At 48.5% G+C, this 17,860-nt stretch overlaps 1 protein-coding gene across 1 annotated transcript in view; it reads right to left on the reverse strand.

The window, feature by feature from the left end:
- SRPRB (SRP receptor subunit beta) overlaps window positions 1-7,007 on the reverse strand; it is a 32,696-nt gene extending 25,689 nt beyond the window's left edge. The window contains exons 1-2 of the mRNA XM_040427700.1: window positions 6,835-7,007; window positions 4,385-4,479 (exon numbers count right to left, since the gene is read on the reverse strand). Coding sequence (XP_040283634.1) covers window positions 4,385-4,479; window positions 6,835-6,967 — 228 coding nt within the window. The 5' untranslated portion in view covers window positions 6,968-7,007. The remainder of the gene's footprint in view (window positions 1-4,384; window positions 4,480-6,834) is intronic.
- Window positions 7,008-17,860: the final 10,853 nt, after the last annotated feature.

Consider the following 17,860-nt stretch of genomic DNA (forward strand, 5'->3'; position numbering starts at 1 on the left):
CCATTTTTTTATACAAAGTTGGCATTTGACCAAGATATTTATCTCACCCAGCATGGGTATATGTAAAATGACACCCCAAAACACATTCCCCACCTTCTCCTGAGTACGGAGATACCAGATGTGTGACACTTTTTTGCAGCCTAGGTGGGCAAAGGGGCCCATATTCCAAAGAGCACCTTTCGGATTTCACTCGTCATTTTTTACAGAATTTGATTTCAAACTCCTTACCACACATTTGGGCCCCTAAAATACCAGGGCATTATACCTACCCCACAAGTGACCCCATTTTGGAAAGAATAGACCCCAAGGTATTCGCTGATGGGCATAGTGAGTTCATGGAAGTTTTTATTTTTTGTCACAAGTTAGTGGAATATGAGACTTTGTATGAAAAAAAAAAAAAAAAAAATCATCATTTTCCACTAACTTGTGACAAAAAATAAAAAATTCTAGGAACTCGCCATGCCCCTCACGGAATACCTTGGGGTGTCTTCTTTCCAAAATGGGGTCACTTGTGGGGTAGTTATACTGCCCTGGCATTTTCCAGGGGCCCTAATGTGTGGTAAGTAGGTAAATGACCAGTGAAATCAGAAAGGTGCCCTTTGGAATATGGGCCCCTTTGCCCACCTAGGCTGCAAAAAAGTGTCACACATCTGGTATCTCCGTACTCGGGAGAAGTTGGGGAATGTGTTTTGGGGTGTCTTTTTACATATACCCATGCTGGGTGAGAGAAATATCTTGGCAAAAGACAACTTTTCCCATTTTTTTATACAAAGTTGGCATTTGACCAAGATATTTATCTCACCCAGCATGGGTATATGTAAAATGACACCCCAAAACACATTCCCCAACTTCTCCTGAGTACGGCGATACCAGATGTGTGACACTTTTTTGCAGCCTAGATGCGCAAAGGGGCCCAAATTCCTTTTAGGAGGGCATTTTTAGACATTTGGATACCAGACTTCTTCTCACGCTTTGGGGCCCCTAGAATGCCAGGGCAGTATAAATACCCCACATGTGACCCCATTTTGGAAAGAAGACACCCCAAGGTATTCAATGAGGGGCATGGCGAGTTCATAGAAATTTTTTTTTTTTGGCACAAGTTAGCGGAAATTGATATTTTTTATTTTTTTCTCACAAAGTCTCCCGTTCCGCTAACTTGGGACAAAAATTTCAATCTTTCATGGACTCAATATGCCCCTCACGGAATACCTGGGGGTGTCTTCTTTCCGAAATGGGGTCACATGTGGGGTATTTATACTGCCCTGGCATTCTAGGGGCCCTAAAGCGTGAGAAGAAGTCTGGAATATAAATGTCTAAAAAATTTTACGCATTTGGATTCCGTGAGGGGTATGGTGAGTTCATGTGAGATTTAATTTTTTGTCACAAGTTAGTGGAATATGAGACTTTGTAAGAAAAAAAAATAATAATTCCGCTAACTTGGGCCAAAAAAATGTCTGAATGGAGCCTTACAGGGGGGTGATCAATGACAGGGGGGTTGATCAATGACAGGGGGGTGATCAATGACAGGGGGGTGATCAATGACAGGGTGGTGATCAATGACAGGGGGGTGATCAGGGAGTCTATATGGGGTGATAACCACAGTCATTGATCACGCCCGTGTAAGGCTTCATTCAGACGTCCGGATGCGTTTTGCGGATCCGATCCATCTATCAGTGGATCCGTAAAAATCATGCGGACGTCTGAATGGAGCTTTACAGGGGGGTGATCAATGACAGGGGGGTAATCAATGACAGGGGGGTGATCAGGGAGTCTATATGGGGTGATCACCACAGTCATTGATCATGCCCCTGTAAGGCTTCATTCAGACGTCCGGATGCGTTTTGCGGATCCGATCCATCTATCAGTGGATCCGTAAAAATCATGCGGACGTCTGAATGGAGCTTTACAGGGGGGTGATCAATGACAGGGGGGTAATCAATGACAGGGGGGTGATCAGGGAGTCTATATGGGGTGATCACCACAGTCATTGATCATGCCCCTGTAAGGCTTCATTCAGACGTCCGGATGCGTTTTGCGGATCCGATCCATCTATCAGTGGATCCGTAAAAATCATGCGGACGTCTGAATGGAGCTTTACAGGGGGGTAATCAATGACAGGGGGGTGATCAATGACAGGGGGGTGATCAGGGAGTCTATATGGGGTGATAACCACAGTCATTGATCATGCCCCTGTAAGGCTTCATTCAGACGTCCGGATGCGTTTTGCGGATCCGATCCATCTATCAGTGGATCCGTAAAAATCATGCGGACATCTGAATGGAGCTTTACAGGGGGGTGATCAGGGAGTCTATATGGGGTGATCACCACAGTCATTGATCATGCCCCTGTAAGGCTTCATTCAGACGTCCGGATGCGTTTTGCGGATCCGATCCATCTATCAGTGGATCCGTAAAAATCATGCGGACGTCTGAATGGAGCTTTACAGGGGGGTAATCAATGACAGGGGGGTGATCAATGACAGGGGGGTGATCAGGGAGTCTATATGGGGTGATAACCACAGTCATTGATCATGCCCCTGTAAGGCTTCATTCAGACGTCCGGATGCGTTTTGCGGATCCGATCCATCTATCAGTGGATCCGTAAAAATCATGCGGACATCTGAATGGAGCTTTACAGGGGGTTGATCAATGACAGGGGGGTAATCAATGACAGGGGGGTGATCAGGGAGTCTATATGGGGTGATCAGGGGTGATCAGGGGCTAATAAGGGGTTAATAAGTGACGGGGGGGTGTGTAGTGTAGTGTAGTGGTGCTTGGTGGGACTTTACTGAGCTACCTGTGTCCTCTGGTGGTCGATCCAAACAAATGGGACCACCAGAGGACCAGGTAGCAGGTATATTAGACGCTGTTATCAAAACAGCGTCTAATATACCTGTTAGGGGTTAAAAAAAACACATCTCCAGCCTGCCAGCGAACGATCGCCGCTGGCAGGCTGGAGATCAACTCTCTTACCTTCCGTTCCTGTGAGCGCGCGCGCCTGTGTGCGCGCGTTCACAGGAAATCTCGCGTCTCGCGAGAGGACGCGTATATGCGTCCAGGAGGAATGAATCAACCACCTCCAGGACGCGTCTGTGCGTACAGCGGTCCGGAGGTGGTTAAAGGGGTTGCCCAATTGTTCAAAGGTTTTTTTTTTTTTTTTTTAAAGGGTCAGGCTAGCTGAACCAATAAAAATCCTTACTCCCCTCACCAATCATCCGCAGCTCGCGTTCTGATGCTTCCCGCTGGTCCCTCCCTATAGAGGAGTGTGATCTCTCAGGTAGGTCACTGCAGTGACTGAGTTGTCACACTTTGTCTCAAAAAGGACTTGTGGGGCAAACAGGAAACATCAGAATGGAAACGAAAAGAACATTGCTGATAGAAGGTCCTTCCTGATATCCGCCCTATTTTTATATAAAACAACACTGAACAACCCCTTTAAAAGGCAGGAAATCGAACCCTGTGATGGTTACAAGCCACAACTACTGGACTGCTATACAGCCCACCTCCAGCACACGTCTAGGTGCGAGCCTAGAGGTCCAGTATGCAGATTCGGCACTGAATGTGCTACTTATCATGAGGGATGTGCCGATACCAATACCAGTACTCGTGCAAATGTCGCCGATACCTGATGGTCCCGTGTCCCAGATGATCAGCGGTGGGAGCGGCAGCGGGTCCCGTGTCAGCTTCCGTGCGGCGGCGGCGCTCCCAGCCAATCAGCGCGGGGACGGCAGGGTGTCCCAGCTGATCGGCGTGGGGGGGCGGGACTCCTCTGCGGCGGCCTCCAAGTCCCATGCGGTTGCCTAGCACTGGGAGGAAGTTAAAGCCACTTCCTCCCAGTACTCTGGTGCATCCGCATGGGAAGGATTACAGCAGGCCAGGTGGGTATGGTGCATGACATGGAGGAGAAATTCTGTTAATTTCTCTCCATTTCATGTTCAAACAATAAATATAAAATAACGTTTGGGGGGAATGGGCATATAATAGTGATTCCCAACCTGTTGCAAAACTATACCTCCCAGCATGCCCGGACAGCCTTTGGCAGTCCGGGAATGCTGGGAGTTGTAGTTTTGCAACAGCTGGAGGCACATTGGTTGGGAAACACTGTTATATGCCCATTTATTAACCCTTGTACAAAGGAAAAGTAAAGCAGTTGTCCATAGCAACCAAATTCCAGCTTTAATTTTTTTCATTGCTATCAGCAACTGCGCCGCTGTTTCTTTGTACAAGGTTTGATAAATCTCCCCCATGACTAAATTAAATTGAACATTACCACAATATAATTGGTATCGGTGAGTACTTAAATAAAAGTATCAGTACTTATACTCGGTCTCCCTAGTTATAATACACCCTGATCGACAGTGAGATGAGAATACTGAATGTCATACCCGGATGAAGAGGAGGGTTTTACCAGAGTCACACAGGCCCACGAGTAGAACGGCTCTCCTGCTGCTCTGACTTCCCCGCAGCAACCTCCAGATCACTAAAAAAAAGAAACCGCAAGGAAGAGGCTCCATGTCAGTAGGTGGAACATACAATACCATGTGAAGCATAAACTCCTCGGCCCCGATACTAATGCCCCGCTCTGTAGTATGAGGCTACACCACACTAGAATAATGAAGACACTGTCATTGAGCTTCTGTTCTTCTAGACCTAGGAGGCCCAGACCGCAACAAGTATGGACCTAAAAGGGCTGTTCCACCACAAAGGCCTTCTTCATCGGGCACAGTGGGCAGACAGACCCGCCTGTTTTCCCTATGGACGGCAGAGTGGCGAGTTGGTCTGGTAGACCCAATGCTTCCACATTGCAGCAGAAATGTAAAGCCTGATAGACCCTTTACTGGTTAGAGAATCCAGACCCACAAACTGTTTCCGTGAGACTAACCCCTTAAAGAGGACCTTTCACTTGTATAAACTATGTGAACTGAGTATGCTGCCATATAGAGCGGCGCCCGGGGATCTCACTGCACTTACTATTATCCCCGGGCGCCGCTCCGTTCTCCCGTTATAGGCTCCGGTACCTTTGCTCCTTAAGTTATAGTAGGCGGGTCTTCCCTTGTCCTGTGGGCGTCTCCTTCTCCTAGGCTGCAGCGCTGGCCAATCGCAGTGCACAGCTCACAGTCTGGGAGAAAAAATCCTCCCAGGCTGTGAGCTGTGCGCTGCGATTGGCCAGTGCTACAGCCTAGGAGAAGGAGACGCCCACAGGACAAGGGAAGACCCGCCTACTATAACTTAAGGATCAAAGGTACCGGAGCCTATAACGGGAGAACGGAGCGGCGCCCGGGGATAATAGTAAGTGCAGTGAGATCCCCGGGCGCCCCTCTATATGGCAGCATACTCAGTTCACATAGTTTATACAAGTGAAAGGTCCTCTTTAAAGGATAACTGTCGTATATATATATATTTTTGGAGTATTGGATTTTGGTGATTAATGTCTCCTTGGTGGCCCTATTTCAACTTTTCACTGTGTATTCAATTACCCCTTAATTCCACAGTTTTGTTCCCTGTACTGCCTACTTTTACCTGTGCTTAAAATAGGGTTGCTAGGCATGGTCCGTCTATCTGTTGAAGGACGTGAGCCTGCACGCTGCGTCCTCCATTACTGACAGCCAGGGACTGTAAGTAAATGATTAAAGCCAGGTCCTCCCCAGCAGCTGATAACAGTGCCTGGGCTGTGTGCACTTCTCCCTGTCCCTGCGCTTGGCAGACGCTCCCTCACTCAGCAGAGCTGGAGAATGCAGAGTTGGAGCAGCGCAGACCAGGGAAGGGAGATCTATCATAACCAAGTGGAAAGAAGATGGCACAACAGCAATCCTGCCAAGAGACGGCCGCCCACTAAAAACCGGTCTGGGCAAGGAGGGCATTAATCAGAGAGGCAGCACAGAGACCTAAGTTAACCCTGGAGGAGCTGCAGAGTTCTACAGCAGAGACTGGAGTATCTGTACATAGGACGACAATAAGCCGTAGAGTTGGGCTTTATGGCAGAGTGGCCAGAAGAAAGCCATTACTTTCAGCATAAAACAAAAAGGCACTTTGGGAGTTTGTGAAAAGGCATGTGGGAGACTCCCAAAATGTATGGAGGAAGGTGCTCTGGTCTGATGAGACTAAAATGTAACTTTTCGCCCATCAAAGAAAACGCTATGTCTGGCGCAAATCCAACACATCACCCAAAGAACACCATCCCCACAGTGAAACATGGTGGTGGCAGCATCATGCTGTGGGATGGGACTGGGAAACTGGTCAGAGTTGAAGGAAAGATGGATGGTGCTAAAAACGGGGATATTTTTGAGCAAAACCCGTACCACTCTGCGTGATTTGAGGCTAGGATGGGGGTTCACCTTCCAGCAGGACAATGACCCCACACACTTCGGTAAGACTGAATGGGGGGCCAGGGTAGTCACACAGCATTAAAGGGGTATTCCAGTTATAAGTAATTATACGTGATAAGGGTCTGATCAGTGGGGGTCCGATCACCAGAATGGGGGTCCTGTGTGCATAGCGCAGCAGGTATGGGACCGACAGCTAAGTCCACACTCCACTGGGTCAGACACTGAATGGAGTGGTGGCCTCGACATGCGACCCCCACTGATCAGACAGTTGTCACCTATACCACAGATAGGTGATCATTACTTGTAACTGGAGAGCCCCTTTTAAGGCGGTGACTACCTTGGCACCCATACAACCCTAGGAGATCAACTACACAACCCATAACACAGGCCTGAGGCACCTGATGTCTTACTATAGGACGTTACAAGCTCCTTGCAATGCTGGGACTTGTGGTGCCACAACAGCTGGAGGGATAACGTGGGGTACATGTTTTCACGCAGTTCACACTCACCCAGGCTGAGCAGCACAACCACGAGCGCCGCCACCACGGACAGCACAGTGGGGTCCTGCCGTTCCAGCTCCTGCCTGATAAAGTCCATGTCCGGCAGCCACTGACTGCTCACACTTTCCTGCACCGCCGCCATGGCTGTCCCTCACAGAACGCCTGCGCACTTGCGCAGTGCGCTAATGGTTTTACTGCGCATGCGCTGTGCTCTTAGCAACGTGTCATTGGCTGCCAACCACTGAGCTGTCCTAAGCGACTGATAGACGCAGTGTATGATGGGAGTCGGTGCCGGGCGTGTGACGTCACGGCAGATTCTGTACTGGGGAAGAGAGGAAGCTGTGGGGTTGACGCAGGGTGCTGGGCGAGTGGTGGGGGCACATCTGCAGCATGGCTGGGGCCATAGTGCGTAATGAATGTCACTAAAGAGACCTCCATCACTGCCCCCTTACACATACAGTATGTTAGCAATGAATATACACTGTATGGGAAAAAGTATTGGGACACATGTTTTAATCAGTGAATTCAGGTGTTTCTTTCAGTGCCATTGCCACAGGTGTATGGCCTCTTTTAGACGGGCGTTGCGGGAAAATGTGCGGGTGCGTTGCGGGAACACCCGCGATTTTTCCGCGCGAGTGCAAAACATTGTAATGCGTTTTGCACTCGCGTGAGAAAAATCGCGCATGTTTGGTACCCAAACCCGAACTTCTTCACAGAAGTTCGGGTTTGGGTTCGGTGTTCTGTAGATTGTATTATTTTCCCTTATAACATGGTTATAAGGGAAAATAATAGCATTCTGAATACAGAATGCATAGTAAAACAGCACTGGAGGGGTTAAAAAAATAAAATAAATTTAACTCACCTTAGTCCACTTGATCGCGATGCCGGGATCTCCTTCTGTCTCCTTTGCTGAACAGGACCTGTGGTGACGTCACTTCGGTCATCACATGATCTTTTACCATGGTGATGGGTCATGTGATGACCGGAGTGACGTCACCACAGGTCCTTTACCTGTAATGAATGCTCACCACAGGTCCTGTTCAGCAAAGGAGACAGAAGGAGATCCCGGCATCGCGATCAAGTGGACTAAGGCTACTTTCACACTAGCGTTGTTTAAATCCGGCGTTCAATTCCGACACCGGAACTGCCCGCCAGATCCGGAAAAACGTGTGAAAACTGATTACATTTGAATCCTGATCAGGATTTTGACCACAATGAAAAAATGCATTGGAAAAAAAGGATCCGCCATTTATGGACTTTAACTTTTTTTTCACATTTTTCGGGTTTAACATGCAAAAGCCGGATCCGGTTTGACTGAACACACGGCGCCGGATCCGGCATTAATGCAAGTCAATGGGAAAAAGACTGGATCCGGTGTTCAGTCAAAGTGTTCAGGATTTTTGGCCGGAGGTAAAAATACAACATGCTACGTTTTTCTGAAAAGCCTGATCAGTCAAAAAGACTGAACTGAAGACATCCTGATGCCTCCTGAACGGATTACTCTCCATTCAGAATGCATTAGGATAAAACTGATCAGTTCTTTTCCGGATTTGAGCCCCTAGGACGGAACTCAGTGCTGGAAAAGAAAAACGCTAGTGTGAAAGTACCCTAAGGTGAGTTAAATATATATATATATTTTTTAACCCCTCCAGCGCTATTGTACTATGCATTCTGTATTCAGAATGCTATTATTTTCCCTTATAACCATGTTATAAGGGAAAATAATAATGATCGGGTCTCCATCCCGATCGTCTCCTAGCAACCGTGCGTGAAAATCGCACCGCATCCGCACTTGCTTGCGGATGCTTGCGAGTTTCACACAACCCCATTCACTTCTATGGGGCCTGCGTTGCGTCAAAAACGCAGAATATAGAGCATGCTGCGATTTTCACGCAACGCACAAGTGATGCGTGAAAATCACCGCTCATGTGCACAGCCCCATAGAAATGAATGGGTCAGTATTCAGTGCGGGTGCAATGCGTTCACCTCACGCATCGCATCCGCGCGGAATAGTCGCCTGTGTGAAAGGGGCCTATAAAATCCAGCTCCTAGACGTGCAGGCTGCCCTTACACACAAATATAATGGGGGGGGGGTCAGAAAACCAGTCAGTATCTGGTGTGGCCACCATTTGCCTCACGCAGTGCAGCACATCTCCGTCGCATAGAGTTGATCAGGTTGTTGATTGTGGCCTGTGGAATGTTGGTCCACTCAGAGGTCGCAATAACGCCTGTACAAGCGTCATGGCCGCCTGTTCAGGCCATTTTACTCCCTGGAAAAAGTCTAAGGCGTACCGATACGCCTTAGACTTTTCCCTGCCGTTCAACAGCGCAGTGAATGCTGTGAACGGCGCAGGCAGCGCAGCGATGCTGCTGCTGCCTGAGACAACCAATAACAAGGCTCCTTACAGTAAGGAGCTTTGTGATTGGTCAGTTTGAGCGGCTGCCGGAGCTTATGACACACCGCTCTGAAGGGAGGAAGGAGGCGCGCGATCCTCACTGGCGGGGTAAGTGGCCTTGCTGGGAAATATAGTGGTGGTCTGAGCGCCTTGTTATTACCCTATAGTGATGTCTGAAGCGATCAGCCGAGCGCCGTCTCTCCTCCCTGCTGAGTGCAGTACTGAAGACGGCCTCAATAGAAGGTCTAGGGGACTGTCCTCACTACCGCGCTCAGCAGTCAGGAAAAGTGGCTGAGCGCTTTAGACTCCTGCTTATAGAAGTCAGCGGGGGTCCCATCGCTGGACACGCCAACAGGAGACCTCCATAACGGACCGACCTGTCACCCGTAGACCTCTACCTAGGTCAGCTTTCCTATGAATCCATCAAGGATAATTCATTGCAGCATGTTCCAGCAGACGCTGAACTAGGGATATTGTGCGCTATAAGGATTTCTTCTGTAATGTGGCACCACATGGTGCTACAAGGACTGCATGTGGCCATTTACAGCCTCCAGGACATACAGTCCCTCTGTATAATCCAATAACCACAGCGGTGGTGGCAATTTTGTGGCATTATCTGGTGGCATAAGATGCAATGGGTCATGGAAGACGAACTCCTCTTTATAGCAAGATCAAGCACAACACAAAATGACAGCCTCTAGATCAGGGATCAGCAACCTCCGCCACTCCAGCTGTGCTGAAACTACAACTCCCAGTATCCTCCTTTCACTTCTTTAGGAGTTACAAGAACAACTGAGCAAGTATGCATGCTGGGTGTTGTAGTTTCACAGCAGCTGGAGTGCCGAAGGTTGCTGCTCCCTAGATCTACAGGCAAGCCTGGTGGTTATCACTGCGTGATGTCATCAACCAGATCCACAACATGTGACTGGCGGTGTGAGCACCTGGCACCAGCGGTATGTGCCCGGGTCTTTCACTTGTGCCCTTGGCACCAGCATGCACCACCATCCATTGTGCCTGTGTCCTGCTCTGCCAGTGCCTCAGGTCTCTTCAGAGTCTACCAACAGCCCCGGTGGCACCGACATACCCACCTGAGAGCTCATCTACAAGAACGTAACTTTGGTGGGCAGCAATGGCCACGTGATGGATGGCAAACCCCAGTGACCAGCGGCACAAACAGCAGCAAATATTTAAGGGGCCACCAGCGATCATGTACTTGAAGGGGACATGTCTGTTTTAGTAACGACTTGCATTTCCCATGCAATAACAATTCTGGGGAATCAATTCTTGTGACTCTATATTGTACCATTCCTCTATTATTCCTACTAGAACTTATGAACAAATTGCGAGTAGTCTGCAATAAAGGTCCAGCGGGGGGTTACCAGTTCACAGCACTGATTGAATATCAGGCTGTGCAGTGACACCCCCATCTGGACCTTCACTGCAAACTGCTAGCAAGTCATTCATAACTAATAGCAGAAATGAGAGGAATTGTGCAACATAAAGTCATAAGAATAGATGCTCCAGGATTGTTATTACATGGGGGGTGCAAGTAGTTTCCAAAACAGAGAAATCCGGACCTCAGTGGTGCCGACTAGTGTTGAGCGAACTTCTGTTTTAAGTTCGGCGTCTAAAGTTCGGCTTCCGGTTAGCGGAGAATCCTGATATGGATTCCGAATTCCGTTGTGGTCCGTGGTAGCGGAATCAATAATGGACGATTATTGATTCCGCTACCACGGACCACAACGGAATTCGGAATCCATATCGGGATTCTCTGCTAACCGGAAGCCGAACTTTAGACGCCGAACTTAAAACAGAAGTTCGCTCAACACTAGTGCCGACCCCTCAGAGCAACAGTGACCTCAGTGGTGCCGACCCTTCAGCACAACAGTGACCTCAGTGGTGCCGACCCCCTCAGAGCAACAGTGACCTCAGTGGTGCCCACCCCTCAGCCCAACAGTGTCCTTAGTGGTGCCCACCCCTCAGCCCAACAGTGTCGTTAGTGGTGCCGACCCCCTCAGCGCAACAGTGTCCTTAGTGGTGCCGACCCCCTCAACGCAACAGGGACCTCAGTGGTGCCGACCCCCTCAGCCCAACAGTGACCTCAGCTAAATAAAAAATTGTCTAAATTTGCTATTTATGCATGGAAGACAGTTCTAGAGTACTAGTAATGGTTTCCCTTAATGTTATACAGGCCTTCGTATTAACTATTTGAATTACTGTAACTTTCATACTCCTCATCGGGTGAAAATACTCCTCAAAAATGGTAAGAGGAGTATTTTTACTCTTCCAGAAAAAATGTAGCGCGACCCCTGGGTCCACTCCTCTTCAATAGCTGTGCGAAGTTGCAGAATATTGGCAGGAACTGGAACATGCTGTCGTATACGCCGATCCAGAGCATCTCAAACATGCTCAATGGCTGACATGTCCGGTGAGTATGCTGGCCATGCAAGAACTGGGATGTGTTCAGCTTCCAGGAATTGTGTACAGATCCTTGCAATATGGGGCCTGGCATTATCATGCTGCAACATGAGGTGATGGTGGTGGATGAATGGCACAACAATGGGCCTCAGGATCTCGTCACGGTATCTCTGTGCATTCAAAACGGCTTCAATAAAATGCACCTGTGTTCGTTGTCCATAACATACGCCTGCCCATACCATAACCCCACCGCCACCATGGGCCACTCGATCCGCAACGTTGACCTCAGCACACCCACACACGCTGTCTGCCATCTGCCCTGAACAGTGAAAAACGGGACTCATCTGTGAACAGAACGCCTCTCCAACGTGCCAGACGCCATCGAATGTGAGCATTGCCCACTCAAGTTGGTTACAACGACGAACTGCAGTCAGGTCCAGACCCCGATGAGGACGACGAGCATGCAGATGAGCTTCCCTGAGACGGTTTCTGACAGTTTGTGCAGAAATTCTTTGATTATGCAAACCGATTGTTGCTCCAGCTGTCCGGGTGGCTGGTCTCAAGATCATGGAGGTGAACATGCTGGATGTGGAGGTCCTGGGCTGGTGTGGTTACACGTGGTCTGCAGTTGTGAGGCCGGTTGGATGTACTGCCAAATTCTCTGAAATGCCTTTAGAGACGGCTTATGGTAGAGAAATGAACATTCATTGCATGGGCAACAGCTCTGGAAGACATTCCTGCAGTCAGCATGCCAACTGCACGCTCCCTCAAACGTTGCAACATCTGTGGCATTGTGCTGTGTGATCAAACTGCACATTTCAGAGTGTACTTTTATTGTGGGCAGTCTAAGGCACACCTATGCAATATTCATGCTGTCTAATCAGCACCTTGATATGCCACATGTCACGGATGGTGTACAGGAAACAAGATAATACAATACAAACAATGACTCACTGGACCCACAACTAAGGAACAAAAGGGAGACCCCTGCAATCGACCTGCCGCTCTCCCTTATTGCTCAGCCTATGCGACCACCCCAAAGGTGGATGGGCGCATATCCACGTACCTCGGCTATCTTAGACCTGAAGGCCCTACAATAGTGAGGGGACACGACCACTGGCTCCCTACACAGACACGGAGGGAGTCAGGGTCACCTGGATCCAGAAAACAGAAAATCATAAATACATAAACAGAACTTATCTTGCAGACGACTGTGGACAGGGAACTGGGAGCTGGGAACTGGAACAGCATGCACACACACTCCAGGAAGTTGTATCAGCCGCACACTACTGCCTTATGGGTAGGAATTTAAAGGGAAGTAATCAGTCCGACTGCATGACAGCTGAGATAGACTAACGAGGTGAGGAACAGAAACCAAAACAAAGAAACTCAAGGAGGAGGATCTGGACGGCTCCTGTCAGAGCTTCTCAGCTGTCTGGTTGTGACAGTACCCCTCCCTCTAGGAGTGGACTCCGGACACTCAGGGCCCACCTTCTCAGGATGGGACCTATGGAAAGCCCTGATGAGACGAGAGGCCTTAATGTCCGTCACTGGGACCCACATCCTCTCCTCAGGACCATAACCCTCCCAATGAACGAGGTACTGGAGGGAACCGCGGACAAGACGAGAATCCACAAAGGCGAGGGTACAATAGGTTGAACATAAGGTTTCAATAAGGACTTATGGAAAACATTATGGATCTTCCAAGTCTGAGGAAGATCAAGACGGTAGGCAACAGGATTGATGACAGAAAGGATCTTGTAAGGCCCAATAAACCTAGGACCCAACTTCCAGGAGGGAACCTTCAATTTGATATTCTTGGTAGACAGCCACACCAAATCACCAACATTCAGGTCCGGACCAGGCACACGTCTCCTATCCGCCACACGCTTATATCTCTCACTCATGTTCTTTAGATTATCCTGAATCTTTTGCCAAATAGATGACAAAGACGAGGAGAATCTGTCCTCATCAGGCAAACCAGAAGAGCCCTCTCCAGAGAAAGTCCCAAACTGCGGATGAAACCCATATGCACCAAAAAATGGTGACTTATCAGAGGACTCCTGACGACGGTTATTTAAAGCAAACTCAGCAAGGGACAAAAAAGAACACCAATCCTCCTGATTCTCCGCCACAAAACAGCGCAGATATGTCTCCAGATTCTGATTGACACGCTCTGTCTGGCCATTCGACTGCGGATGGAAAGCAGAAGAGAATGACAAGCGAACCCCCAAGCGAGAACAGAAGGCCTTCCAGAATCTGGAAACAAACTGCGTGCCCCTATCAGAGACTATGTCTGAAGGAATCCCATGCAGTTTGACAATGTGGTCAACAAATGCCTGCGCCAGCGTCTTAGCATTGGGCAAACCAGGAAAAGGGATAAAATGCACCATTTTGCTAAAACGGTCCACCACCACCAGAATCACAGACTTCCCCGAGGAACGAGGCAAGTCCGTTATGAAGTCCATGGACAGATGTGTCCAAGGACGGGAAGGAATGGGCAAAGGAAGGAGAGGACCTGATGGCCGTGAATGAGGGACCTTGGCACGAGCGCAAGTCTCGCAAGCTGCCACAAAACCCTCAACCGACTTACGAAGCGCAGGCCACCAGAATCTCCGGGCAATGAGATCCAGTGTGGCTCTTGTCCCCGGGTGCCCAGCAAGGACCGTATCGTGGTGTTCTTTAAAAATCTTGTGTCTCAAAGCGAGAGGCACAAACAACCTCCCAGGAGGACAAAGATCAGGAGCTTCTGACTGAGCTGCCTGCACCTCTGCCTCCAATTCAGGAAAAAGAGCAGAGACCACCACACCTTCAGCCAAAATGGGACTCGGGTCTTCAAAATTCCCACCTCCCGGGAAACAACGTGATAGGGCATCTGCCTTCACATTCTTAACCCCAGGGCGGAACGTAACAACAAAATTAAACCTTGAAAAGAACAAAGACCATCTAGCCTGTCTCGGGTTCAGACGCTTGGCTGACTCCAAGTAGGCCAGATTTTTATGGTCAGTAAACACGGTAATAGGGTGTCTGGCTCCCTCTAGCCAATGGCGCCATTCCTCAAAAGCCAACTTGATGGCCAACAATTCCCTATCTCCCACATCATAATTTCTCTCTGCGGAGGAGAGCTTCTTTGAGAAAAAGGCACACGGTTGCCATTTGGCAGGAGAGGAACCCTGAGACAAGACCGCACCCACCCCTACCTCAGAAGCATCAACCTCAACTATGAAGGGTAACGAAACATCAGGTTGTACTAGGATGGGGGCGGAAGCAAAACTCTCCTTGATATTAGAAAAGGCCTTACGCGCCTCTACCGACCAGGAAGAAAAATCTACCCCCTTTCTGGTCATATCAGTGAGTGGTTTAACAACAGAGGAATAATTCAAAATAAATTTCCTGTAATAATTAGCAAAGCCCAAAAAACGCATCAGCGCCTTCTGATTCTCAGGAAGCTCCCACTCAAGCACAGCGCGAACCTTCTCGGGGTCCATGCGAAAACCAGAAGCGGAGACAAGAAACCCCAGAAATTGGATCTCTGGAACCGCAAACACACATTTTTCCAGTTTCGCGTATAATTTATTCTCCCGCAGGATGAGTAAGACCTGACATAAGTGTTCCTTATGAGTCTTGAAATCAGGAGAAAAAATCAAAATGTCATCCAAATACACTAATACAAATTTTCCCATTAAATGATAAAAAATGCTGTTGACGAAATGCTGAAAAACGGCTGGGGCATTCATCAAACCAAAAGGCATAACTAAATTCTCAAAATGGCCCTCAGGGGTATTGAAAGCCGTCTTCCATTCGTCTCCTTCTCTGACCCTAACCAGGTTGTATGCCCCTCTTAGGTCTAATTTGGAAAAGACTTTCGCCCCAACAACCTGGTTAAACAAGTCCGGGATCAGAGGAAGCGCATAAGGATCACGAATAGTGATACTGTTCAGCTTCCTGAAATCCAGACAAGGTCTTAAAGAACCATCTTTTTTCTTAACAAAGAAAAAACCAGCGGCAACAGGTGACTTCGAGGGTCGTATGTGTCCTTTTCTCAGACTCTCAGAGATATAAGCACGTATAGCGACCCTCTCAGGTTAGGAAAGATTGTATAAACGAGATTTAGGCAGCTTGGCGCCTGGGATGAGATCAATAGGGCAATCATACTCCCTGTGCGGAGGCAAACCCTGAACTCCACTCTCAGAGAAGACATCAAAAAATTCAGAGAGGAAAGGTGGTACAGTTTTAGTAGAAACCTCAGAAATAGATGTTATGAGGCAATTCTCTCTGCAAAAGTTACTCCAACCATTTATTTGCCTCGCTTGCCAATCAATGGTGGGGTTATGTTTAGTGAGCCAGGGTAGCCCCAACACTAGAGGAGTAGGCAAACCGCTAAGGACGAAACATGACACATCCTCAACATGAGCATCATTCACAATTAAACGGATATTGTGAACTATGCCCTTTAATGATTTCTGAGAAAGTGGAGCTGAATCAATAGCAAAAACAGGAATATCTCTTCCCAAAGTGCATACCTGGAAACCATGAGTTATTGCAAATTGATTATCAATGAGGTTGACAGCTGCTCCACTATCCACAAAAATCTCACAAAAAATGCTCTTGCTCTCTAGCGCCACCCTAGTAGGCAGGACAAAACGGGAACTACAAGCAAAAGGAAAACCTTCAATTTCCGCCTCAACCCTGCCAATAGTAACAGACGGAACATTCTTAAAAGATTTCTTCCTTTTTGTCTCTTTATTACTCCCAGAAAACTGCCTGAATCTCCTAGAGGGACAAACATTTGCCAGATGATTTATACCTCCACAACAAAAGCAAACCCTCCCCTGCGGGCTGAATCTTCTATTGTCAGAGGCAATCAACCCCAGCTGCATGGGCTCCTGCTCAGAAGGGGCTAACAGCGACTGAGACCCCTGCGCACAGAAAGAGACCGCTGCACTGTCCCGGGACTGAGTATGACAGGAAGGAGAGATCTCTCCTCTCTCTCTAAGACGCCTGTCAATACGAACAGCCTGAGACATAGCAGAATTCAAGGAGGTAGGTCTTTCATGAAAGGCAAATGCATCTCTCAATCCCTCTGAAAGACAATAGCAAAATTGACTTCGGAGTGCAGCATCATTCCAACCCGTATCTGCTGCCCATCTCCGAAATTCTGAGCAGTAAATCTCTGCGGATTGTTTACCCTGGCATAACAGACGTAGTTTAGACTCAGCCAGAGCAATACGATCCGGATCATCATATATCTGACCCAGGGCTAAAAAGAATTCATCCACTGAACGGAGGGGCCGTGCCCCTCCGGCAGCGAAAAGGCCCAGGACTGAGCGTTACCCCTGAGCAGCGATATAATGATACCCACTCTTCATTCTTCATCACCAGAAGAATGGGGAAGAAGGCGAAAATGGAGTTTGCAAGCCTCTCTAAAACGTACAAAATTCTCACTACCCCCGGAAAACGTATCCGGGAGCGAAATCTTAGGCTCAGCACAAACTCCATGAACGCAAGCTGAACCGGTCACTTGAAACTGAGAAAAAGTCTTACGGAGATCAGCTACCTCCAAAGCAAGACCCTGAAAGCGTTCAGCCAAAAGTTTAACCGGATCCATGCTTGAGACGGTTTTGGCGGCTGATAATGTCACGGATGGTGTACAGGAAACAAGATAATACAATACAAACAATGACTCACTGGACCCACAACTAAGGAACAAAAGGGAGACCCCTGCAATCGACCTGCCGCTCTCCCTTATTGCTCAGCCTATGCGACCACCCCAAAGGTGGATGGGCGCATATCCACGTACCTCGGCTATCTTAGACCTGAAGGCCCTACAATAGTGAGGGGACACGACCACTGGCTCCCTACACAGACACGGAGGGAGTCAGGGTCACCTGGATCCAGAAAACAGAAAATCATAAATACATAAACAGAACTTATCTTGCAGACGACTGTGGACAGGGAACTGGGAACTGGGAGCTGGGAGCTGGAACAGCATGCACACACACTCCAGGAAGTTGTATCAGCCGCACACTACTGCCTTATGGGTAGGAATTTAAAGGGAAGTAATCAGTCCGACTGCATGACAGCTGAGATAGACTAACGAGGTGAGGAACAGAAACCAAAACAAAGAAACTCAAGGAGGAGGATCTGGACGGCTCCTGTCAGAGCTTCTCAGCTGTCTGGTTGTGACACCACACCTGTGAGGTGGGATGGATTATCTCGGC

This window comes from Bufo bufo, chromosome 4, assembly GCF_905171765.1.
Source record: "Bufo bufo chromosome 4, aBufBuf1.1, whole genome shotgun sequence".
Taxonomy (NCBI): domain Eukaryota; kingdom Metazoa; phylum Chordata; class Amphibia; order Anura; family Bufonidae; genus Bufo; species Bufo bufo.